This window comes from Lagenorhynchus albirostris, chromosome 9 (assembly GCF_949774975.1).
Source record: "Lagenorhynchus albirostris chromosome 9, mLagAlb1.1, whole genome shotgun sequence".
In the NCBI taxonomy this organism is placed as follows: domain Eukaryota; kingdom Metazoa; phylum Chordata; class Mammalia; order Artiodactyla; family Delphinidae; genus Lagenorhynchus; species Lagenorhynchus albirostris.
The window spans coordinates 78,193,594-78,220,651 of NC_083103.1; the positions used below are offsets into that span (position 1 = coordinate 78,193,594).

Below are 27,058 nucleotides of genomic sequence, written 5' to 3' on the forward strand. Positions count from 1 at the left end.
ATATATGAAGGAAATGTGTTAATTAACTAGATGGGGGAAATCCTTTCACAATGTATATCAAATCACCATAAAGTTGACTGAATATTTTACACTTTTAAAAGTCAATTATACAGCAATAAAGCTGAAATTTAAAAATAAAGTATTAGGACAAATCATAAGACAGAAAAAGAGGAATTAAAACTTAACTGAACAGTAAGGACATTAAGCAAGCTTGAAAAGAAAGGAGTTAAGCACTCAACTCAAGAAATTGGATGGCTTAACCCAAAAGATAAATTAGGAAAAGAAAAACAATGAAATAAGCTGAAACAATTACAAAGGAAAACATAACACCCAATAGAAATGATGACTGAAACCAAAATGCAATTTGTAGACCATGAAAAGTGTAAAAACATAAGCATAAGAGAAAAAAGAGAAAAGTACAATCATATCACGTTATAGTAAAACAGGGGTCGCAAATAAAAATCTACCATTATAGAAAGAGTGTCTATAAAAAGAAAACCAGGAAAAAAGTACAGAACACAAATAGACACATCCTTAACAAGCATTATCCTTAATGTGTAAAAACCTGAAACATTCTAATTAAAATCTAATCATTAATTTGCATTGATAGACAAATTATTAAAAATATAGGGTTCACTCGGAAAGGGAGAAAACATTTGCAAACGAAGCGACCGACAAAGTATTAATCTCCAAAATTTACAAGCAGTTCTTGCAGCTCAACTTTATAAAAACAAACAACCCACTCCATAAATGGGCAGAAGACCTAAATAGACATTTCTCCAAAGAAGATATACAGATTGCCAGCAGACACATGAAAGAATGCTCAACATCGTTTATCATTAGAGAAATGCAAATCAAAGCTACACTGAGATATCATCTCACACCGGTCACAACGGCCATCATCAAAAAATCTACAAACAATAAATGCTGGAGAGGGTGTGGAGAAAAGGGAACCCTCTTGCACAGTTGGTGAGAATGTAAATTGATACAGCCACTATGGAGAACAGTAAGGAGGTTCCTTAAAAAACTACAAATAGAACTACCATACGACCCAGCAATCCCACTACTGGGCATATACCCTGAGGAAACCATAATTCAAAAAGAGTCATGTACCAAAATGTTCATTGCAGCTCTATTTACAATAGCCAGGACATGGAAGCAACCAAAGTGTCCATCAACAGGATGAATGGGTAAAGCAGATGTGGCACATATATACAATGGAATATTACTCAGCCATAGAAAGGAACCAAACTGAGTTAGTTATTTGTAGTGAGGTGCATGGACCTAGAGCCTGTCATATAGAGTGAAGTAAGTCAGAAAGAGAAATACAAATACTGTATGCTAACACATATATATGGAATCTAAAAAAAAAAAAATTGGCCTGAAGAACCTAGGGGCAAGATGGGAATAAAGATGCAGACCTACTAGAGAATGGACTTGAGGATATGGGAGGGGGAAGGGTAACCTGGGACAAAGTCAGAGAGTGGCGTGGACATACATACGCTACCAAACGTAAAATAGATAGCTAGTGGGCAGCAGCCACGTAGCACAGGGAGATCCGCTCAGTGCTTTGTGACCATCTAGAGGGGCAGGATAGGGAGGGCGGGAGGGAGGCAGTTGCAAGAGGGAATAGATATGGGCACATATGTATAACTGATTCACTTTGTCATAAAGCAGAAACTAACACACCATTCTAAAGCAATTATACTCCAAGAAAGATGTTAAAAAAAAAAAGAAATATAGGGTTCAATCAAGTTTCTAGACACTGATTAGCAAACAAAATCTATAGATCCCATACACCAGTTAACAATCAATTATAAAGTGAAAGAGTAAAAAGGTTTTAATCCCTTTAATAACAGAAATACATGGCCCCAGTGAAGAAATCTAAAAATGATATGCATGCAATGCTTGTACTTTAAATGCATAAATAAATGTGAATTTTACCAGGGGAAAAAAGTTGCTTTCTGGCATAAAATGTCATCCTTTTCATCTTTATGCTTTAAAGGAAAAAAAAAAAAAGGTCAGAAAAGTGCCTGCCTTCTGCCGGTCTAAAATCTTAATCCCAAATGATGATACACAGGACCCAGAAAATGGTTTCCTTGAAGGATTCAGCCTCTGAATGAAACAGGCTGTGCTCAAAGTCTGGCTATATATGTCCCACACCAATTTCAATTCAATCAGTACCACCCCAAATCTAATACCTCATATCCAATCAAAATCTCTAATTTGATCCCACATATTTTTCAAGTCCCTTCCAATTGACACACTCCTTACCCAGTTCTAGAAACCCTCTCATTCCCATTACATCGCAGTGCACTAAATGAGGTGCTTTTTCCTGAAAATTTTTGTGATTCTTACCAAGAAAATATTAAGAAAACAATTAACTTCACAAGTGGGAAAATAGTTTAAAAATAAAAACTCAAGGAAAGGATATCCCAATGTATAGTACCCTCTCTCTCGCTCTCTCTCTCTCTATATGCATAAAGTGTCACTTTTTAAAACTTCTGGTAGGAAAATAACTCTTTTGCTCATAAGCACAAATTACAGAAATAAAGTGACCTACCTTCTACCAACAAAATCCTGATTCCAGTTGGAGATATTCAAGGACCCAGAGAGAGAGACAGTGTTCTCTGGGCAGCTGGCCTCCAAATGCAGACCCATGTCCTGATGGCTCTGGCTTTCTACCTGGGCAAAGGTATAATCTGATCAGCACCAGTCAATGGTAACTGCTCTCATTGGTCAGCCCACTTTGTCTGCGCCCCTTTGATTTTTTAAACCAGTCTTACAGCGAACTAAGAGGTTGCAAATAAAAGGAGTGGGAAAGTCAAACCAAGCAATTATTAAACAAAGGAAACCTGGTCTAGCAGCAATTAATATCGAATGTATTTATAAGGTAAAAGAAGGGCAGCTTTAGTTATGAAAAAGAAAAACTCGTGGGAAAGATTACAATGATGCACTTTACGCATCTAGACACATAGCACTGAGACACAGAACACAAAAACTGAGAACTATAAGGTAAAACTGACATGTCTGTAATCACGGTGTGAGGTTTTTTTTTCAAACACCGTTCTTCCAGAAACTGATACATGAGGACAGAGGAAAATTAATAATGTTACAAAAGTATAAACAATAAAGTTAACAACTTCGATTATATTTCCTGCAGCAACCACATAGCAAAATGCTTTTCAACACATATAAAACATTTACAAAAATTTACCACTGTTAAGACCACATAATAAATCTCAATAAAAATTCCCCAGAATCTATGTATCGAGTACCCTCTTGATCAATCTTTTATTTCAATCATGAAATAAAATTGAAAGTCAATAACGAAAAAAGGGACCACCACCATATTTATTTAAAAATGAATATACACATAACACCTACAACAATATCCATATAATAGCTAAAAATCTATTGATTTTTATGTTGTCTGCAAGTAGTTAGTAAAAACTAAACCAAAATACCTCAGAATTATTTGAAAGAAAAAAAAGATAAAAATGATAGAACAATTCAAAAAACAAAAGGGAAAACAACCATATACAAAAGTATAAATGATTAATAAAATAGAAGTCTGTTACTTAAAAAATAAAATAAAGAAAGAACTGGTTAATAAATTATATAGTACTCCCTGCTACAGGAAGAGAGTGCTCCCTGCGTGGGAGAAGCTGGTGCAGAGTGGCAAGTGGTGATGGGACTCGGGGAGGGGTAGTCATTTTACAGAGGTGGACCCTGCCAAACACCATTTTAACCAGGTCAACATCAAGAGTCATAAACTGGGAATTCCCTGGCAGTCCATGGTTAGCACTCTGCACTTTCACTACCTAGGGCCCAGGTTCGATCCCTGGCCAGGGAACTAAGATCCCACAAACTGTGAGGCGTGGCCAAAAAAAAAAAAAAAGCCATAAATTACTTGGATAGTATATGTCCTTGATATGATGTGATTAAAATGTGACAAAATTCCCTCCGTAATCTTCCTCCAAAAAAACAGAGAAACCCAAGATAATCATAAGAAAAGCATCAAATTCCAATAGAGGGGCATCCTACAATATACCTGACCACTATTCCCCCAGACTGTCAGATTTCTATACAAACTTTTGGTCAAAAACAAGGAAAGTCTGAGAATCTGTTACAGCCAAGAGAAATCTAAGGAGACATGAAAGCTAAATGTAATTTGATAATTTAGATGAGATCTTGGAACAGAAAAAGGAAGTTGGGTAAAAGGTGAGGAAATCTGAACCAAGGATAGCCTTTAGTAGACAATAACATATTGACATTGGTTCATTAATTGTCATCAATATATCACGGGAATTAAGATGTTACTAATAGGGGGACATGGGAGTGGGGTCGGGTCAATACTCCCTGATCCACGTGCTTAATGCTTTGTAAATCTAAAACTGCTCAAAAATTTAGGTATTACTAAATATAATATTGTAAATAATAAACAAACAGGAGAAGGCATCAATAAACAATATTAGAATGAAAAAAATTTGAAACATACTCTGAGTTTTGGAAACAGTCTACCAGACAGCACATTATAAACCAAATGATTCTATGAACCACTATGTGACATAATCTTTTAGAGCACTTTTAAAAATATTTTAAATTATGAAATATAAAGTGTTCACAGAAATCTATAAAGCATATATGTACACTTCAACAAATAACTATAGAGTCAGCAGAAGTGGAACCACTACCCAGGTCAAGAAATGCAACATTGCCAGGCACCTGGCTGCCTGACTTGTGCTCTTCTGCCCAGATTACAGCCCCTTCTGCCTCCTGGACTGACCTTATCCTAACTATTCACATAGTAATTTGGGGAAACATTATAAAATTAAAACTCTGTCCATTTTTGAAAACTTTATATAACCTTGAAGAAACACAATTGTATTTATGTCCTTTAGTGTATTTTTGGTGTAGTTTTTCATCACTTACGCCTTTGCATGCAGCTGGACTCTTCTGTTTCAGTGCTGTAAAGTATTCAACCATATAATCGTGTTGGGCCGGGGCCTGTGAGAAGAGGGTCTGTCGCGCTTCTGGGTCGTGCTCCCTGCTTCCGGAGCCCGATGGGCAAGCCTGGGGGAGGGAGAGGTTGTGCCCCCGGTTGTGGCCGCGAACTCTCCTGTGGGCCGTGTTCTTACCCATACCGCAGACCCCCCCGCCCACCCCCCGCCCAGTCGTGGACTTGGCGGCTCGTGGAGCGCCTCCGTGGGCCCAAAGGGGAGAGTCGATGGGTGGGGGATGACTCACTGTCGGTGAGAAAGCCTTCGCTAGCTGTCCGAGAGGGAGCCTTGGGGTACCGGACCCCAGCCGCTACCCCTCTCAAGCGTGCAGTGGTCACGGTGGCCACTGCCAGAGCACGTGGGGCAGAGCCCCTCGCCTTCGCAGGAGGGCTTGCGCCGGCCCTGTGGTGGGGCCGAGCGCCTCTCCTTGCCTACCGCGGGCCGCGCCTCCCCGCTCTAAGTCGGGGAAGGGTCCCGCCAGGCCTGCGTCCGGCGCGGGGCCGCGCGTATGCGTGTGCGTGCGCGTGCGGTGACCCCGTTGGCTAGCCCAAGGGGGTGGGGACGCCCAGATGTCCCGTCTCCCCAGTCCCGCAGCCGCGAGGAGCCCGTTGCGCCTGCCCTCTCCGCGAGTCGCAGCGGAGTGTAAAAAAGTGTAAAAACATAAGCATAAGAGAAAAGAGAAAAGTACAAGCATATCACGTTATAATAAAACAGGGGACGCAGATAAAAATCTACCATTATAGAAAGAATGCCGATGTAACCAGAAACAGGAAAAAAGTACAGAACACAAATAGACACATCCTTAACAAGCATTATCCTTAATGTGTAAATACTTGAAACATTCTAATTAAAATCTAATCATTAATTTGCATTGATAGACAGGTTATTAGAAATATAGGGTTCACTCGGAATCGGAAAAAATATTTGCATATGAAGCAACTGACAAAGGATTAATCTCCAAAATTTACAAGCAGCTCATGCAGCTCAACATAAAAACAAACAACCCACTCCAAAAATGGGCAGAAGACCTAAACAGACATTTCTCCAAAGAAGATATACAGATTGCCAGCAGACACATGAAAGAATGCTCAACATCGTTTATCATTAGAGAAATGCAAATCAAAGCTACACTGAGATATCATCTCACACCGGTCACAATGGCCATCATCAAAAAATCTACAAACAATAAATGCTGGAGAGGGTGTGGAGAAAAGGGAACCCTCTTGCACAGTTGGTGAGAATGTAAATTGATACAGCCACTATGGAGAACAGTAAGGAGGTTCCTTAAAAAACTACAAATAGAACTACCATACGACCCAGCAATCCCACTACTGGGCATATACCCTGAGGAAACCATAATTCAAAAAGAGTCATGTACCAAAATGTTCATTGCATCTCTTTTTACAATAGCCAGGACATGGAAGCAACCAAAGTGTCCATCAACAGGATGAATGGATAAAGCAGATGTGGCACATATATACAATGGAATATTACTCAGCCATAGAAAGGAACGAAACTGAGTTAGTTATTTGTAGTGAGGTGCATGGACCTAGAGCCTGTCATATAGAGTAAAGTAAGTCAGAAAGAGAAATACAAATACTGTATGCTAACACATATATATGGAATTTAAGAAAAAAAAATGTCATGAAGAACCTAGGGGTAAGATAGGAATAAAGACACAGACCTACTAGAGAATGGACTTGAGAATATCGGGAAGGGGAAGAGTAAGCTGTGACAAAGCGAGAGAGAGGCTTGGACATATATACACTACCAAACCTAAGGTAGATAGCTAGTTGGAAGCAGCCGCATAGCACAGGGGGATCAGCTCGGTGCTTTGTGACCGCCTGGAGGGGTGGGATACGGAGGGTGGGAGGGAGGAAGACACAAGAGGGAAGATATATGGGAACATATGTATATATATAACTGATTCATTTTGTTGTAAAGCAGAAACTAACACACCATTGTAAAGCAATTATACTCTAATAAAGGTGTTAAAAACAAAACACACACATATTCGTAAACTGCATCTACTAGAACTGTTACAATTAGAAAGACAGACAGTTTCAAATGTTAGCGAAAATGTGGAGCAACTGAAACTCTCATACATTCTTGTAAGAGTGTATAATTAGAGATTCACTTTAAATAACTTCTTTGAAAAATAATGTTATGCAGAATTATGCCCTATGGCAGAACAATTACACTCCTAGGTATTTACCCAAGAAAGATGGAAACATATGTCCACAAAAACACCTGCACAAAATTGCTCATAGCAGCTGAATCTAGGTAGCCCATATGGGACACAGTCCAGCTATTTGTAAATAGGAGAATGAATAAGCAATTTGTAGAACAGTCCCATAATAGAATTCTACTCAGCAAGTAAAGGGAAGAAACTATTAACACACACAATAACATGAGTAATCTCTAATCGTTGTACTGAGTGAGAGCAGCAAGGCAAATGATGAGGGAAAATCATAAATTTTTCTATGACCGGGAAATCAATCTAAGAAAGGAAAAAAACAGTATGCCCGCTTTGTGGTAGGCCTTTCCCAATGTGCAATGTGCATCTGTATTGTACATTAACCAGACCTCCTCAAACAGGAGGATGTAATCAACCTTTAAGAAAAATGGTTGCTTTATTCAGACACCAACGTTGTAGTTTTAAGGTTATTTTAATTTCTTTTTCATCCCATACAGGGAGCTGTATTGACCAAAACATCTTTGATCAACTTTATGTAGAATGCTAACCTGTCAATACAACACAGAAATTCTTTGTCTCAGAAATGTATAAAATTGCATCTCTAACTCCTGACCAATGGAACAGTTCTCAGAGCTTCTGCAAATCTGTTCCCTGGGTTATAATCCTCAGTTTGACTCAAATAAAATTCTCTTTTCTTTCTTCTTAGCTTGACTGTTATTTGATTTTCCACCAACACACAAAAGAATAGTTACTATCTGATTCCATTTATATGAAGTTCAAAACCAAACTAATCAATGATGACAGATATCAGGAAGTGGTTGCTTCTAGGGGGATATGGTAAAAATTGACCAGAAAGGGGCACCAGAGAACTTTCTGGAGTCATAGAAATGTCCTATATCTTATTTTGAGTGATATAGATACATGCAATTTAAAAAATTTATTGAATTAACTCAAGACCTGTGCATTTTGTTACATGTAAACTCCACGTCAAAATAAAAACACATTTTCTGTCATTTCTTCAGATTAAAGAAAAATAAGAGCTATTTTTCCTTTTTTCCGTAAATAAATAAGTAAGTAAGTAAGTAAATTCAATTCTAAATGTAAATTTTTTACTTAGCATGTTTCTGATGATAGTCAAGCCCTTATCTCCCTATTGAGTGATACTTCAATATGCCCAATTGTCTATTAGCAACTTCTTGGAATATATCCTAGGCACCTCAAACTCAGTATGTCCAAAACTGAATCTACTTAATGTTAAATATTATGGTAGGAGACATAACATTTTAAAAGACATTAATAAATTATATTCAACTGTTTCAAATTTAACTTTTTTATAAAAAAACAAACTACTATGCTAGAATCTGGGGATTTACTGTGAAATCTTAGATGATAGTTATACACACTGTTTTATTCTTTTTTTTTTTTTTTTTTTGCGGTACACGGGCCTCTCACTGTTGTGGCCTCTCCCATTGCGGAGCACAGGCCCCGGACGCGCAGGCTCAGCGGCCATGACTCGCAGGCCCAGCCGCTCCGCGGCATGTGGGGTCCTCCCGAACCGGGGCACGAACCCGAGTCCCCTGCATCGGCAGGCGGACTCTCAACCACTGCGCCACCAGGGAAGCCCCCACACTGCTTTATTGAGTAAACTACATAACATTTTCTAAAACGGACATTCATACTCTTCACTTGAAAATGGCAACAATTTCAAATTCTCATTCAAGTTCTTTGAAAATTAATCCAAGTTATACAGTGGTAGTAAGATATGTAGTACTTTTATACAATGGAAATTACTTGGCAGTAAAAAGGAACAATCTACTGATAAATGCAAAACATGTGAATTTCACAGACCCTATGCTTAGTGAAAGAAAATAGACACAAATGATTACATGCTATCAATTCTATCTATATGAATTTCTAGTATAGGCAAAACTAATCAAAGGTGGCAAAAAATAAATCAGAAGAAATATTGCCGTGAGAGTGTGTGGAGTTGATTGACAAGGGGCTTAAAAGTACTTTCTGAAGTGATAGTAGTATTCTATATGTTGATGGAGTTTGAATTACACAGGTGTATGCATTTGTCAAAAGTAAATAAATGTACATTTTGGATTTCTCCATCTCAGTGCAGTAAATTTTATCTTATTCCTTTTTATTACTAAGAAATTCTATTTCTTAAATGTAAAAAAAGATGAATTTGGATTACATCAAAAACCTTCTTAATACCTCTTTAATTATTGCTTGTATGTATAAGGAAGTTCTCTTTGTTATTTTTATTTTATTGCAGCATTTTTACCTCTGGCATACCTTGTGGAGAAAAGGCACTAAAAGGTGGAACATCTGAAACATTTTCATATCCTGGAGGAGGTGGTTCAAATAATGAGGTGTTGAAAATCTAGAGAAACAAAATATAATAATCAGAGTCAAATCAGGTAAAGTTTCATTACTATAACCAAAAAAGGAAATGTGTACTATCTCTTTCTGTCAGTAGATGGTTAATGAAGCCTTTGGTATTTTAAAGATACAGATCAAAGAGCCAGCACTGTGCTAGAGGCTATGAGGATTTCATGAGATGATAAACTTAGAGACCCTTAGAGGATATATAAGCACTAGCTTTTGATTTAGAAGGAAAACTTTAATTCCCAAATAAAAATTACAGTGTACAATATTCTTAGTCACTTATAAAAATGCTAAGATAATTACTTGGGAGCAAATTAATGTTAAATTCACTTTGAACCAAATATAATATAATCTTTTAAGTGTATCACTGACATTGTTAAGTAGGAATCCATTTTTTTTAGGTTCCAAACCACTACCTCTAAAAGAGAGCTCCAAGCTACAGGAAGAAGAAACTGACAGAATTCCAAAGGGAAATAAAAATAATCCACCACTATAGTGAGATAATCTAACATTCCTTTCCCAGCAATTAATAAGATTGCAGACAAAATAAGACTAAATTAAGGATAAAGGCGATTTTAGCCAAACAATTAACAAACTTGAACTAATGAACAAATATAAGATCATTAAACCCAACAACTGAATACAATTTTTTCAAATAAACACAGAACATTTATAAAAATTGACCACATAATAGGCTATAAAGGAAGCCTCAACAATTGCCAAATGACTAGTGTCATACAAACCACATTATCTGATCACAATGTAGGTAAGTTAGAAAATCAGATCAGACTGATAGTGGAATAACTTTTAAATTTGGAATTTTAAAAATACCCCTAAATAGCTCCAAGGTTCAAAGATGAAAACATAGAACTTAGAAAATATTAAGATATTAATGATAACTAAAACACTTCTCCAAACTTGTGAGATCTAGTTGAAGTGGCTCTTAGAAGGAAATTTATGGTTTTAAATACTCATATTAGAAAAGAAGAAAGGTTGAACATCAATAAATTAAGTATTCAACTGAAAATGTTACAAAGAACAGCAAAATAGACACCAGGAAGGTAAAAGAGGAAAGTATACTAAGTAAGAACAGAATTAATGAAACATAAAAAATATATACAAGAAATGATTGCCAAAGCTGAAGGTTTATTCTTTGAAAATACAGGTAAAATTGACATATCTCTGTCAATGTCAATAAGAAAAAAATATAAGGTAAGCACAAATAAATAATATTAAGAGTTGAAAAAAAGTCATATCTATAAATGTCGCACAGATTCAAAAAGGTAATAAGAAAATACTAGGAAGAACTATGCCAATAATTGAAAACTTAGATGAAATGGAAAAATGCATTTTAAAAAATTTATTAAAACTGACATAAGGATGCATTTTTTAAAATCTAAATAGTCCTATAACAATAAAAAAAACTGAATCAGTACTTTAAAATCTCCCACAAAACAAAGTATCAAAACCAACTGGTTTTCCTTTGAGTTTGAAAGATGAAAGTAAAAGATTGTTTAAGTATAACACAGCCTATTTCAGAGATTAAAAACTCAGTTCATTTTATAAGGCAGGTCTAATCTAGAAATTATACCCGAATAGGCAAATTGAAGAAATACAGGCCAAACATGCTATGAATATAAACTGATATATATATAGATATATGAGTTGAAAACTCTACTACTGACTAATATTACAAATTTCAAAAATGTAAGATTAGTCTAATATTAGAATATCATTTAATATAATTATCATTGTGAAAAAGAAAAATTTATACACTCATCTCAAAAGATATCCAAAAAAAAGAAAAAATGTGTTGATTAAATTCAACATAAATCCATGACAAAAAGTCTTAGTACACTTGGAAAGGAAGTGAATTAACGTAACCTAATACAAATATCAAAATTAAGGTGAAACATTAAAAACATTCAAGTCGGGCTTCCGTGGTGGCGCAGTGGTTGAGAGTCCGCCTGCCGATGCAGGGGACATGGGTTCGTGCCCCAGTGCGGGAAGATCCTACATGCCGCGGAGCGGCTGGGCCCGTGAGCAATGGCCGCTGATCCGGAGCCTGTGCTCTGCAACAGGAGAGGCCGCAACAGTGAGAGCCCTGCATAACACACACACACACACACACACACACACACACAAAAAGCAAAGTGGCACTATTATTGCATCAAATAGATTTTCAAGTATGTTTTGAAATTTTCATGCTCTAATTTATACTCATTCAAGAGAAAAATTAGAAAAACTGATCTTTGTAGAGAATTGTTACATGCAGTCCTGTAGATGTATCTCTATATATCAGATGAGGAAAGTGTTATATTCTTTCTTAAGAAAGAATGCATGTTTGAACTTTCATGGAATCATCTGTTTACTTCACCTTGTAAAATATAATTGGAAGATAAAAATATTTTCATCCAAAGATCAAGCTGTGACATGCCAAGAACTACTGATAATTACATTTATTTTTAAATACTGAAAGTTAGAGCCAAGTGAGAAACCTTTAATTAGCAACCATTTTAAAGTGCCTTCTTTAAGGAGTAATCTGAACATACTTACACAAGCTCAAACTGAATCTTTTGTACTCCATTCACCATATATACTTATTAAGTAGGTATAATACTTAAAATCAATGATGAGAATTAGTCTGACCACAAATATCTTTAACAAATAAACTATGTGGCTAAAATTTTAGCTACCTCAAATACTTTCATGAATAAATTAATTTCTCATTTAATATGTCCAGATACTGGTGCTTTTGTTTGTTTTAAATTTCTCTCACTTGGAAATTTGTTGTTTCCCTGAAGATTCAGTTCATTGGTATTTTCAAACCCCTTCAAGACAAAACAAAAAGTCCCATATGACAAAGCATCATGTATCATGATAAGACACTGATTTATTTCTAGCTCATGAACTTCTTGAACTTCATGAATTTCTGGTTCTAAATATGTAGATTTTTCTAAACTCAACATACTTCCATCCTGATGGTGATTTAAAAAATACTAATAGCCAACATGGCTATGATGATCCCAATTTCAAATGTTTGATTCTATTGTGTATCTTTAAAAAAAAAGGAGGAGGGGGATTCTGGTGATTACTTTTATAATTATATTAAAATCATTTAAATTGTATTTACAAAAATAGTATTAAAATTCTCATTCAATAAATTTTTTTTTTTTGCTGTACGCGGGACTCTCACCATTGTGGCCTCTCCCGTTGCAGAGCACAGGCTCCGGACGCGCAGGCTAAGCGGCCATGGCTCACGGGCCCAGCCATTCTGCGGCATATGGGATCCTTCCGGACCAGGGCACGAACCCGTGTCCCCTGCATCGGCAAGCGGACTCTCAACCACTGCGCCACCAGGGAAGTCCTCATTCAATAAATTTTTAGGGGCTTAAAACCTTACATGGGATTTCTAATATGTATTTACAAAATAAAGTAATGCAAAGAACACAATTTTAAGAGCCAGCTGAGGAGTCTATATATTCCTTCATCAATGGATACCTGCAAAGAAAACAGAAAATAGCCAACAAGTTGCTATTTTCTTCCATATTACACAAATCCAAACTGTAACAGAACTAGATGCAGATTATGCATATTTCCTGAAGTCACAGCTAGAACTCTATTCTTACATGAGAGAAGAATTGTTATGGGAGTCTTGAACCTGCTCACACACGCACAGAGGAGATCATTATTAGACTTTATGATTGAAACTGGGTCCCCCTAAAACCGAGCTCCCCTGCCAAGTTTATGATTAACCTCTCTAGCCAAAGCTTTATTCTCTTTCTCATTCTGCCCCTGGTCCTCTCAGGATTAAGAAGTATCAGAGAAAAGGGGGGACTGAAACCAAGCAGTACCCTGCAGGCCCCTCCCAGGTACAAAAGCCCCTCAGTGTCCCCCGTTTCTTTTTTGTAGTAAAAGGCTTTAGTCTTCTAGGCCTTCCATGGGTTCCAAAGAGCAGACTCAAGCAGTTACTAATTAGGGAAGTGAGGGAATAGAGAAACAAAGGAAAAGCGGTCAAGCAAGAAAGTAATGATAGCTTAAACAGTATAACAACCTGATGCATATCTTTGGGCTGTTCTGCAGAAACTAAGAACCCCACCCAGGTGGAGGATGTGGACTACATGCTGACCACAATCACACAGACCCTAGACTAGTTGGAACCAGAAGATTGATGATTCAGATTTCCAAAACATCACCCTGTTACCTCACCACCAACCAATCAGAAGAAAGTCCATGAGCTGCAACCTTCACCCCAAATGTTGCCTTTCAAAACACTCCCCTTTAGAAAGCTAGGAAGGAGTCGCATAGCACAGGGAGATCAGCTGGGTGCTTTGTGACCAGCTAGAAGGGTGGGATAGGGAGGGAGGGAGACACAAGAGGGAAGAGATATGGGGATATATGTATATGTATATGTATAACTGATTCACTTCGTTATAAAGCAGATACTAACACACCATTGTAAAGCAATTATACTCCAATAAAAAATCAAATGGGAAAAATATTTTAGGATCATCTAAAGTATTTGGCCTATAAAAATAAAGGAGAGGGCTTCCCTGGTGGCGCAGTGGTTGAGAGTCCACCTGCCAATGCAGGGGACACGGGTTCATGCCCTGGTCCGGGAAGATCCCACATCCCGCGGAGCGGCTGGGCCCATGAGCCATGGCCGCTGAGCCTGCGCGTCCAGAGCCTGTGTCCACAATGGAAGAGGCCACAACAGTGAGAGGCCCGCGTACCGCAAAAAAAAATAAATAAAAAATAAAGGAGAGAAGGAATTATATATAATGCTTTAAAAAAAAAAAAAAACTCTCCCCTGAAAGCCACCTGGGATTTCTGGTCTTTTGAGCATAAGCTGTCCGTTCTCCCTATTTGACCCCCTACAGAAAGTGCTGGACTCCTTCACCTCAACCTGGTGTCAGTAGACTGGCTTTGCTGCACAGCAGGCTAGCAGACCCAAGTTTGGTTAGGTAACATTATGAGTGAAATTCCTGGTAAAAGTTTTGTCATTACCCACCAAGATGCAATGGTGTTCTATGATCAGGTTTAGAACCCACTCATTTGGAGCAAAGTTAATCCTGAAAATGATGAGTAGGAAAAAAGATTTGTTTCCAAGGATAAATAAATCAACTGGCCACAAAATCAGTGCATTACAGGTTTTGCCACTAACTTGTTGTGTAATCCTGGCCATGTCTTCAATTTCTCATCCATACATGGGGAGAATATTGCTACCTCACTAATTCACAAAGATTTGAGGCTCAATTAGACAACTGCTAAGACAGAAGTTCATTTTTTTTTGTTTTAATCAATTGAGAAGTGTGTCACACTGTCTTGATTCTATTAGAATATCCAGTTATTTTCTAATAAGAAGAATAATTTACAAATTATCCAAAATAGCCAACAACATGTATTAACAAAACAAATAGGTTCATACATCTCTGTCTGGCTAGAAAAGTTTATATATGTTCCAAGGATCATTATGTTATCTCAATTAATAAAGGGAGCTAATGGTATTCCTGTTTTCATACAATTGCATCTGGTTTACAAATGCACAGTGCTTGGAGAAGTTAGATGACTTAAAGACAGCCAGTGAAAGATGGAACTGGTATTCAAATGTAGATCAGTGAAAGCTAAGACACTCTCCTGAAATAATCTTGTCTTTCAGAACAGGGTGGAGAAGGAAATTCCCTCTAAAGACATGCAAAATAGTGAACAGATCTGAGAATTTAACTAGATGTTACAAAACAAAAGGGAAAACAGAGGACAACCTTGCACCCCAAGGAAGACTGAAAAGGCAGCCCTTACTTAACGCCCCGCCCCAGCCACTATTGAGAGTCAGGTGACTTAGAAGTAGTAGAGCATTTTTAGTAGTAAAGCGAAGGATTAGAAAGGGGAACAAGACAGAGGATCTGAGGCTTTAATGACCCCTAACGTAAGGGTCTAAATAGACTGAAAGCACTCTGATGGACAAATGGTTACCTAAATCACCCAGCTAGCTTTCATGGAGCTTTCCAGTTATTAATCACATACACGTTACACACATGCATATATACACGCATATTGAAATAAATGGTTGGCAGCAAATGGAATTCTGGAGAGTCCAGGAGGCTTCTGGAGGTTCTGTGGTCCTTGGAGGGGTGAGTGGGGGGTTCTGTTAATCTCTTTCTTTTGTTTGTTAATGATGCAAAACCTTGAGTTCTAAACAGTTAGAGGAGATTGGTCAAGGCCACGGAGAATTAAGCAAGAAGATGACAGCCCAGAAAGTGAGCTAGAGGAAGGCATTCATTTTCTTTCTTTGCTGGTCACTGCATCTCACAGGTTAGAAAAGGAAAAATGAAGCAGAGGCAGCACCCCTGTCTAGGAGTGAAGATTATATCTCGCCAGACTTCCACTTTTATTATACCTATTATACATAATTATAGTAAAAGAAGTGCAAGAGGCAGAAGGATTTCCACAAAATTTAAGCTTCTGGGTCTCTCACTTGAAATGGCCCTTCCAAAGACTTGAAAGGTGCCCTAGCAAATTTTATTCATAGTTTTAATTCTATCATAATTAAATAGACATATGTGTTTGTATGACTATGTGTATGTACATCTATACATATATATATTTACTTTACTGTCTTTACATAAAATTATAACTTGTATTCACTAAGGAGTCCTTTAATCGTTATCAGGACTTCAAGTATGTCACTTTGAAAAAGTTAAGCATTCCAATCAATTATTCAATAAAAGTGTTTTATTTTTAGTTGCCTTGCAAATACTTTTTAAAATTTACTCATTTACCTCTTTTTCCCTACACCAGGGATAGTTATTTCAGGAAATAGGGAGCTGGTTTTTACACTAGGTCACATATATGCTCTCTAATTTCATGCTCATCAGAACAATATCACTATCCCCATTTTATAGAGGTGAAAATGATGGCTCAGGAAGGTTAAGTATTCACTCAAAGTCACTTTAATATCAGTGGGCGAAGATGGAATTTAAACTTGCGTATGTCTGCCTTCGAAGTCCAAAATTTATTCTTTTGACTAAAATATACTATCTTCCTCTGAAACAGGAGTCAGCAAACTATGTTTCACTGACCAAATCCAGCTCACTTCCTTTCTTTGTACAGCCCACAAGCTAAAAATGGTTATCACATTTCAAATAGGTGAAAAAAATCAAGAGGAATAATATTTTGTGACATATCATTTATATGAGATTTAAATTTCAGTGCCTACAAATAAAGTTTTATCGAAACTGTCACACTTATTCAATTACGTATTTACTATCACTTTTTTGGTGCTACAATAGCAGAGCTGAGTAGTTGGGACAGAGATCAGCTGGCCTACAAAAGCTGGACCTTTACAGAAAAAGTTTGCTGACACCTGCTTTAAAACATCTATCATGATAAAGTCCAGCTGAAGGTATAATCCTCTCCAGATGAAACATGATACAAGATCTTCAGTAATAAAACCTTTTTAAAAAGTCAGTTTCTGTTTATGAAATATTGGATCAAAACTTCTAAACAGAATAGTAAACTTTTAAGTATATGCTTACCAGAGGAACGTCTTGATCTCTGCTTTCAACTCATCCAAAAATGCTTTCTTCACATTATGCTGTGGAATGTTAGTAGCTTCACTGGAGGATTTTATAAACCATCCTGTAAAATAAAAACAAATATAGGAATGAGATATGAGCTTATAGACAGGGCCTATCTTTCCTTATTATTGTATTTATCATATAAAAAACATAAATTATCAATGACCTCCGGCATTAACTGAGATTTTCTGAAGTTTCATTGCTCTTGCCTACTTCCATTGGAAGAAAAATCATGCAGACACACTTAATTACAAATCAGTTGCAACATATTTTTTAATCCAATTTCAATAAGTATTGCTGTTATTCTAAGAAATGTTTTATAAAATTAGCGCTAAAATTGAAGATGGTTCAACTGATGGGAAAAATGAAGGCAAAGAGGAGATCCACCTTCTTTCTCCTTAAAGCTTTTATCCTCAGTGACGACGCCTCTGCTGACCCAGAATAAGCATTTAGTAAATGTTTGTAATGAATTAATTATGACTATGTTTCAAGTACATAAATTATCTCAAAGAGTTGAAGGCAATTCAGACTTGTAATTTGTTCTGGTTCTGAAACTAATGCAAAATATGCTTAAATATTTTGTGCTTGCAGTTGAAGTAGGCTTCAAAAGTTCAGCTTCAGAGAGCTACAGTGAAACTCCAATTCACCCAACATCTCTGCAAGACACACAGTGAATACAGAGACTAGAGGCAATGGGTAGCCAGATCGCGTAGAGCCATTAGCCCTGGTAGTTGGCTTCATGACATAGTTTATTTAGATAAATGATATGATCTGTGCATAAAATGGTTACCTAAATCACCCAGCTAGCTTTCATGGAGCTTTCCAGTTATTAATCACATACACGTTACACACATGCATATATACACGCATATTGAAATAAATGGTTGGCAGCAAATGGAAATACAGTTCCACCAGTAGGTAAAATAAAGGGACTTGGATTAGACTGTAGGATAAGGGCACTCGGAGGATGAAATGCTTGAATCGAGATCTAAAAAATGAGCTGGATAAAGAGGACGGAGGCCTGTGGGAGGGAGGGAGCAGAGAATCCTAGGAAAAAAATTAACAAACATTAATAAAGAACACACAGCCATTGAGCAGTGAATATAGGGATGGGGCTGAGGGCAATACTGGGACGAATAAAATGCTTTTAAAAGATGCAGAAGATCTTAATCCTCATGCTACCCTTGCCCACATTGTACAGCTGAGAAAATTGAAACTCGAGTTGAAGTGTGCCCTTAACGAGCACACTTATCTAAGCCCCACAATAACCCTAACATCCACATGCTAGTTATGAGCAGAGTGTGGCTCAAAGGTTACACAACAAGCAAGAAGAGGCTGAATTTGAGCCAGCATGGTTGGTCTATGCCCTGGTCTTCTAAATCCCAGAATGGGACCCAGAATTCAGAGTAGGGCCGAACTACCAGGCTATACCTTAACGCTAGTCCTGTGCATTAATGTCCAGTTAGAAGCATCTCCGCACCAGGAAACAATTTTTTAAAAGTGCCAATTCCCCAGTACTGTGCCAGGAGCTTTAGATGCTATTTCGTTTACGATTCCCACTAAGTTACAGATAGTATTCTTACAAAGGTTGACAAACTGTGGCTCTGAGAGACTTGGTAACTCGCTCAAGGCCACATAGAAGCTGCAGAGTTAAAATTAGAATTTAAAAGAGTCTCAGCGAATCTGTGCTGCCCCCTGGTTATCATGGAGAGTTGGGTTAAGTCTGCAAATCAGTACACAGGGGAAAACGCTCAAGAACTGCTATTAAGGATCTGTTCAGAGCACTGACAATGTCAGCCGGTTAGCTCCTAAATGTTGCTCTTTATTTACTCCCCAGGACGAAAGAATGAGAGAATAGGGCTCCCACGCAGCAGTGCCCTGAGTTCTACCTACTGCATACACGAAGCAGGTCCAGGCACAGGCACTAGATAAAGACCCCAAACAGGTAAGAGTCGTTTCTGGCAAAGCTCCTTGGACGACCTAGCAAATGCCCCCAGAGATCCGGCGCTCCTGCTAAAACGTACCGATTGCTCGCAGGGCCTCAGCAGTTGGAACTTTCTCAAGTTCACTTTGAGTCTCTCCGTTCTACTCCTTACTCTGGGTGACTGTCCTACAGAAGCCCGTCCAGAACCCAGCTGTGCACCGCCCCCAGCAACTCCCACCTAACTCGCGGGTGCTCGTCCCCACTTGCCCCACCCCCCGGGAGACCAGCAGCTGGCCCCACGCGGCAGCTGGCCCGGGAGTCCCGCGAACCGCCGAACAGCCGGGTAGGCTCGGGGTTGTGCGTGGCGAGGGCCCCCGTACCGAAGAGGAAGCCGAGGACGAAGAGGCAGGCGGCCAGAACCAGGGCCCCAGCGCACAGCCAGCGCGCGCGGCGCCAGGCGACAAAGGTCGAGTCCGCTTCGTGCAGGGGATTCCACATCTCAGCGTGTGGCCGGCGGGGCCTCCGGGGATCGGTGCCTCTGCGGTGGGCCACCCTGCTGCCTCGCGGGCGGCGGGGCAAAGGCTTCCTCCTTCGAGGGCCGCTGTTAGCAGTTCTGCAGCCTAGACTCCACTCGCACTCCCAGGGCACTCCCAGTTTCTCCGCCCCTGAAAGTATTTCTAGTTTACTCTCAACCAATCCCGGAGAGCAAGAGGCAGCATCAGTCCCCAGAAGAAGAAAACCCGGCACCTTCGGAGAGGTGCTTAAAAAAAAAAAGTTTAGCTTGAAAATTTCTAGCCCTTATTTTAAAATAAAAGGAAAAGAAGGAAGAAAGGGAAGGAGGAAGCAAAGAACAAACTCTTCTCCTTTCTCCACTTCCAGACCACAATCCGATTCACAAAAAGAACACTAAGTACCCCGTAATTCAATAGAACGATCCTCTTTTGTCTGTCTAGGAAAATGCATGTTCCAGGCAAGTTGGTAGACTAAACTATTCCTCAAGAACTTTTTTCAGATCCGAAATCCTATTAAATACTATTATAGCCCTAAAAGGAGTAAAATCAAGTAGAAAACGGTGGTGTCCAGTTCTGGCACTGCTTTGGATATTCAGGGAGTGAATTTTGGTGTCAATGCCAGTTACCACTGTGCTCTTTTTCCTAATGAAGATCATTGATACTTATCAATTATTAGGGAATTATTCCTCCCTTTACATAGCACAACCATTTTTAAAGAAATATTATTGGAATTTGCTGAAGGCAGAGAGTACATCTCTTTATATCAGAGCTGCCCTTGGCACTGTCTTACATTGTGGATATGAAATCAGTCTTTGTTAACCTGAAGAATCAATCACACATAAATCTACCCCTGTTATAAATTCTTAAAAAATTATAACAATGATATCTAAAGGAGGACAATAACGAAATGCTTTATCGAGGATGTTCTTATAATCTGTAAGGGAGACTGCATGCATGGCCTCTAGCTAGGAGTGCTTTACGGAAGCATTGCATTTAAAAGAATCGTGAAGTACCAGCAGAGTTTGAACCAGGGGAGATGAGAAGAAACTTTGGGTCTGGGAGCCAGAGCGATAGTCAAGGAATGGCAGATAGTTTGCTTTGGGAAAGGGAGCGAACAGGGAGAGAGCCAGGAGACACGGGGCTACATCATAGAGAATGTTGGGTACTTTGATAAAGAATTTCTGAGGTAAGTGAAGAGATGTGGGAAAATTAAAATGTTAACAGTGAACCAAGACAACTACTAGATAACTTAGGACAGGAAAGGAAGGAGTTTCTTCAGCCCTTTCTAACAATAGCTTATATTTATTAAATGTCTCCTGATGTTCCTATTGTTAAATCTAACCAGGAATGGTGGAAGAATAATACTTACTGAGCACTTTCTAAATGAGCCACTTTATATACATCAACTCGTTTAATCATCGGCACCCTTCGTGGTTGATACTATCACCCTTCCCATTTTACATGTAGGAAAACTGAAATTTAATGAGATGAGATAAATCACTCAAAGTCACAAAGCTAAGACAAAATCCAAAGTGTGCCTTACTCTAAACCACTGTACCACCTCCCTTGAGCATGGGCTGCATTTGCTAAGCTCTTTGCTTGTATTGGGAGGAACACTGGGCTTGGAATCGGAAGACTTGGACTTAAGCTTTGGATCTGGTGCTGTCTAAGCCTTGTACCCTGGAGAGTCACATCTTCGGTTTACTTGAATGTATCTTCTCATTTGTAAAATATAGGATCATCTAATAGCATTATTAAATACCATCTGTTAATAAAGATGTTCTGAAGGTCAGATGCGAGTACAGTTGAGGGAAATTATATTTATTAAATATAAGAAGGGTTTTGAACAATGTCACAACTACCTAACAATTTAATTAATACCCTTATGGTGAGCTGGGCTACATTTGAAGAAATCAGAGAACAAATGAACATCTGTCAAATCTTATTGAAAGGATTCGTTCTCTCCTCATGAAGCTTACAGTTTAGTGGGGAAAACATAGCTTTAAGAGTAATTAATGACTGGTTAATATTATGAGTACATTCCACATGGCAGGCACTTGCTATATGCTTTACAGAATTATTTCATTTAATTATCAGGATTTAGCCCAAAAGAATTTGAAATCTCTAACAGGTTTTTGCAAGCCACACTAGATTTTTCTTTTCTTTTCTTTTCTTTTCTTTTCTTCTATAAGATGCTCTCTTGCTGTTTTTAAATTTTTTATTTATTATTTTTGGTTGCATTGGGTTATCGTTGTTGCACGAGGGCTTTTTCTAGTTGCGGCGAGGAGAGGCTACTCTTCCTTGCGGTGCGCAGGATTCTCACTGAGGCAAGCCACACTAGATTTTTCTGTTGCTATTAGTTCTCTTTTACAGCTGAAGAAACTAAGCTTTAATGAAGTTGATTAACACCCACCTTCCCCTCAAAAAAACCTGACACATGTTTGCTTTGATAAGCATTAGATCACACTGTACTTCCTTCTTCAAGTATTGAGGAAAGTTTGTAGATGACTCTTCATATAAGGACTTGTAGAAGAAGAATGCCAAACCCAGTAAGATACGTTATTTATCTTGATTGAAACCTTTACCATACTATATTGTAACTGTGTTTACTTGTCCATCTTCCTGGATATTGTGAATTTTTTGTGAGGTCAAGGACTTTATTTGATACATATTTATACCCATAATTCCAGGCACAAGATAGCTAGGAATGGCTATTTGTTTCAATTAACGAACAGGTGAATGATTGAACAGAAGAACAACTTTAATGTTAGAAAGAAAAACTATTTGCTTGATAATTCACTATGTATTATGTCACCTAATGACAAATGAAAAATCTGACATCCCTACATCTTGCCTCGGTGCCTATTTGAGATTTCAAGAGCATTGATTTCATACAATACTCTCCCCAACCCTGCACCATTTACTTCCTTCACACATTCATTATGACTCATAAACTCCCAAGGAAAAATGAATACAACATCTGTTTAATAATGCTTTATTTTTGAAAGTGTCCAAAATTGCAAATGAACTCATCTATGTGGACATCATATTTCCACTTTCATATGTATAACTTCTTATATGGACGTATTATTTCCACTTTCATATGCATAATTTTTTCTCTCTTTAAAGATCCTGCTTAAAAATACCTATGTTGTGAAGTCTTCTTGATATTCATAGACATTTGCTACTAATACACTGATCTCTACTTTTCCTTAATTTTGTGTCAGCCCTTTGTTACACATGTTACTCTCTTATTCCCTTTCAGATTTTAAGCTTCTTGGTGCCAGGAACCATATCACGTTCCTGTCTATTTTCCAGAGTTATCACAATGCCTCGCATATAGAAACATCCTTTTGAATGAATGGATGACATTATGCTAAGTAAAGAAGCAATTATGAGGTATAAGAGATCATTACTGTTACTGAAGAACTTTACTCAAAGGGGGAAGACAGGACCTAAACGGAAAGATAAATAACAATACCAGAAAGCAGAGATTATGAGCCAAAAAGAACAGCAATAGCTTGTGCTCAGGAAAGCATTCTGGGCTCCTTGTTTGTACCTAATGACTCATATTAACCTCATTAGCTTTTGTTTGAAGAACACCTTGAAATATTTCATAGTGCCATATGCCCATCGATACACAAAAAATGTGTGGCTTTACTTTGTAGGTAGGTAGATAAGGTAAAATGTGACCTGATCATCCTCTTCCTCTCCCAGTGCAGGAAATAAGAGATTCAGAATAGAAATATTAAACGAAGGAAACGTAATACACTTGTATCTGCTACTAGTTATCAGCTCTTACAGAATCTCTAGACTGAAAGCTCCAAAGAGGAAGGGCTGTGCCTGACAGAGCACTTGGCACATAATACTTATACGATAAATACCTTTAAATGATTGAACAGTACAGCAACTATTAGATGATGAATAGTTATTACCTAGTTACAAAATTCTTTTAAACAATAGAACAGTAGAGTACAAAATGAAACTCTTTAACTTTAATTCAGTAAAGAGAGAAAGCATTTTTGTCCTTTACTAATATATACTCATTTAGATATTTTATTCAGTCTGAAAGGCATTTCTTAAAATTATCAACATGGGCCAAGTACTGGGCTGCGTCACAGAAACACCAAATAATAAGATCTTTGTTTGCTTAAGCTGCGATTTCTGACTCTCTGAACTGTAAGGTTTGGTAAAAGCAGAGGCTCAATAAATAGTAGCTATTATGTTTCCCTAAGTATGACTGGCTAGAATTGAATATATATAAATCAGTACAAAATAGTTGTGCTGGCTAACCAGCCCTGGAGAGAATGTGTATAATCCAACCTTGTTAGGCTGAAATGATTTAAAACAGTCTTGACCAAGAAATCTTGGAATCTTGCTGTCAACTCAAGTGGGAGGAAGCTTGAGAGCTCAAACAGAACAATGTTGTCAGATTAATTTTCCAAGATCTCTACTCTGTTTTTGATTTCCCAACTCAGAAACCTTAAGTGGAATCCAGTGCACTATATAGTGATTCTAAATTCCTTAACAAAGCAGTGCAGGCTATCTAGATTTTGGATTCTTTTTGGCATTAACCTCCATTAACCTCCCTGTCGTGTACTCTAATGTAATTTCTTTAGTCTTGCTAACCTTCAGTTTACTCATCTATAAAATAGTAATAATACAAGTTTCTGTTGCACGCGGTGGTTAAAAAATTTTAGCAGACAAGCCTGTCACTTAGATCACTGTAAGTGAATAAGAGATGCTGTTGTTACGTATTTCAAAAAAATCATGTAAAATCATTATCTTATTTGATCAGATTATTTTAAGTAAACATCATATATGTACTTAGAAATCTCCTGTTTGAAACCAATACCCTATCATTACGCTAACCTACACTTAAGGAAAAACTATTCTTATGAGAACAGTAAAGAAATATATTCCAAAGAGTAAAATGAGATACTCTATGCATAATACTAATATTTCTTTCATAAATTGAAAGTGATGAGATCAGTCAATATGGCAATAAGGAAAAGGTAAATCTGACTTTGTACAGACATGAACTAAATCAAAGAGTATTACACTCATCTCTGGAATATGTTTGAAAGAAAACAAATAAAATTTTTTTAGGTCCTTTATCCCCAGGCTCTAATACATATTTACTTTTTTAAAATACTTTAATGTTCTAAAAAGAAAAATACTTTAAAGCTCCATGACAAAGGAAACCATAAACAAAACAAAAAGACAACACACAGAATGGGAGAAAATATTTGCAAATGAAGTGATCGACAAGGGATTAATCTCCAAAATATACAAACAGCTCACGCAGCTCAATATCAAAAAAACACACAACCTAATTAAAAACGGGCAGAAGATCTAAATAGACATTTCTCCAAAGAAGACATACACATGGCCAAGAGGCACATGAAAAGATGCTCTAACATCTTTACTATTAGAGAAACACTAACTAGAGAAATGCAAATCAAAACTACAATGAGGTATCACCTCACACTGGTCAGAATGGCCGCCATCAAAAAATCTACAAACGATAAGTGCTGGAGAGGGTGTGGAGAAAAGGGACCCTCCTACACTTTTGGTGGGAATGTAATATTGGTACAGCCACTATGGAGAACAGTATGGAGGTTCCTTAAAAACCTAAAAATAGAACTACCATATGATCCAGCAATCCCACTCCTGGGCATATATCCAGAGAAAAACATAATTTGAAAAGTAACATGTACCCCAATGGTCATTGCAACACTATTTACAATAGCCGGGACATGGAAGCAACCTAGATGTCCAACAGAGGAATGGATAAAGAAGATGTGGTACATATATACAGTGGGATATTACTTAGCCACAGAAAAGAACAAAATAATGCCATTTGCAGCAACATGGATGGACCTAGAGATTGTCATACTGAGTGAAGTATGTTAGACAGACAAAGACAAATATCATATGATATCGCTTATATGTGGAATCTATAAAAATGGTACAAATGAACTTATTTACAAAACAGAAATACAGTCACAGATGTTGAAAACAAACTTATGGCTACCAAGAGGGGAACGGGGGGATAAATTAGGAGATTGGGATTGACATATACACACTGCTATATATAAAATAGATAACTAATAAGAATCTACTGTACTTCACAGTGGACTCTACTCAATTCTCTGTAATGACCTATATGGGAAAAGAATCTAAAAAAGAGTGGATATATGTATATGTATAACTGATTCACCTTGCTGTAGAGCAAAAACTAACACAACATTGTAAATCAACTATACTCCAATAAAAAAAACCTTTAATAAACATTCTTGAAAACAAAAACAAAAACAGAAACAGAACTCCATGACTTCTACTTAATCTGTAAACACAGAGCCCTTGCACTCTAAATTACACATTAAATAATGTAGCTTGGAAAGACAAGAACTCTCTTCTCCAAGTGATTTTCTATCCTTTTAAAATTTTCAATCTTTTAAAGTTGGAGGGTGGTTATATGAACATATATATTTGTAAAACTCTTTTCACTATTCACTGAAAATCTGTGCATTTTATTGTATATAAATCACCAAAATTGATTTAAATAAAAAGATAGGTGTATAGGTAAATAAGAATATTTCTTAATGATTCCTCTAAATTCCACTCTTTTAAACTAATTAATTCTCATTCTCCTAAACTAGGGGAATCTTTGCAGACAAGTTTCTTTCCTTTGAAGTTTTGAGAAATAGAATATTTAGCTTTTCAATCAAATGATAGAATGGGATTGTAAAAGGACAAGTTTTAAGAAAAAATGTAGAGGGTTTAGGTTAAATTTTATTACTAAAATCAAGCATGTTTATCTTTTTAAGAAATGTATATAGAAGTATAGGAAATAAGAAGCTCAAAGTAATCTTTTACACCCTTCTTTCCTTTCTTACACCATATCACCCTCCAGAGCTAAGTATTGTAAACATTTTAGTATTAATCCTTCCAGACATTTTTCGATGCATATACACAATACCTTTAAAAATACACAATGATATCATGCTATGCATTTATTTTTTTTTATTTTAAGAAAGTTTTCAATTGATGTGTACATAGTTACAGAAAAGTACACAAATCATAATCGTACAGCTTCATGAATTTTTAGGAGGGACAAACAATGATAATTCAGCATCAGGATCAGGAAACAGAACTTACCCAGGAACTCCAGATGCCCTCCTCAATCCCCTTTACATCACTACTCCTCACATTGAATAATATCCACTATTCTATCCTGAATTCTAACACCAACGTTTAGTTTTGCAGTTTCTATAAATAGAATTATATAGTATATTTACTTTTGTGTTCGGCATCTTTCACTCAGAATTACATTTGTGAGATACTTTCAGTGGTGTACTAGTAACTCAGCTCTGGCAAGGGAGGGGAAAGCCCTGATTTGTGGCATCTCTTAATTTCCATGATGCAAATACTCCCACAGTGGTAGA

The 27,058-nt window shown here is 37.4% G+C and overlaps 2 protein-coding genes across 2 annotated transcripts in view; both read right to left on the reverse strand.

Annotated features, from left to right (window-relative positions):
- LOC132526530 (lysine-specific demethylase 4D-like) overlaps nt 1-27,058 on the reverse strand; it is a 67,316-nt gene that overhangs the window by 18,586 nt on the left and 21,672 nt on the right. Inside the window, 2 exon segments of the mRNA XM_060160875.1 lie at nt 17,130-17,232; nt 19,359-19,855. Coding sequence (XP_060016858.1) covers nt 17,130-17,232; nt 19,359-19,855 — 600 coding nt within the window.
- Nucleotides 1-27,058, reverse strand: part of LOC132526531 (lysine-specific demethylase 4D-like) — a 139,507-nt gene that overhangs the window by 18,562 nt on the left and 93,887 nt on the right. The window lies entirely within an intron of this gene.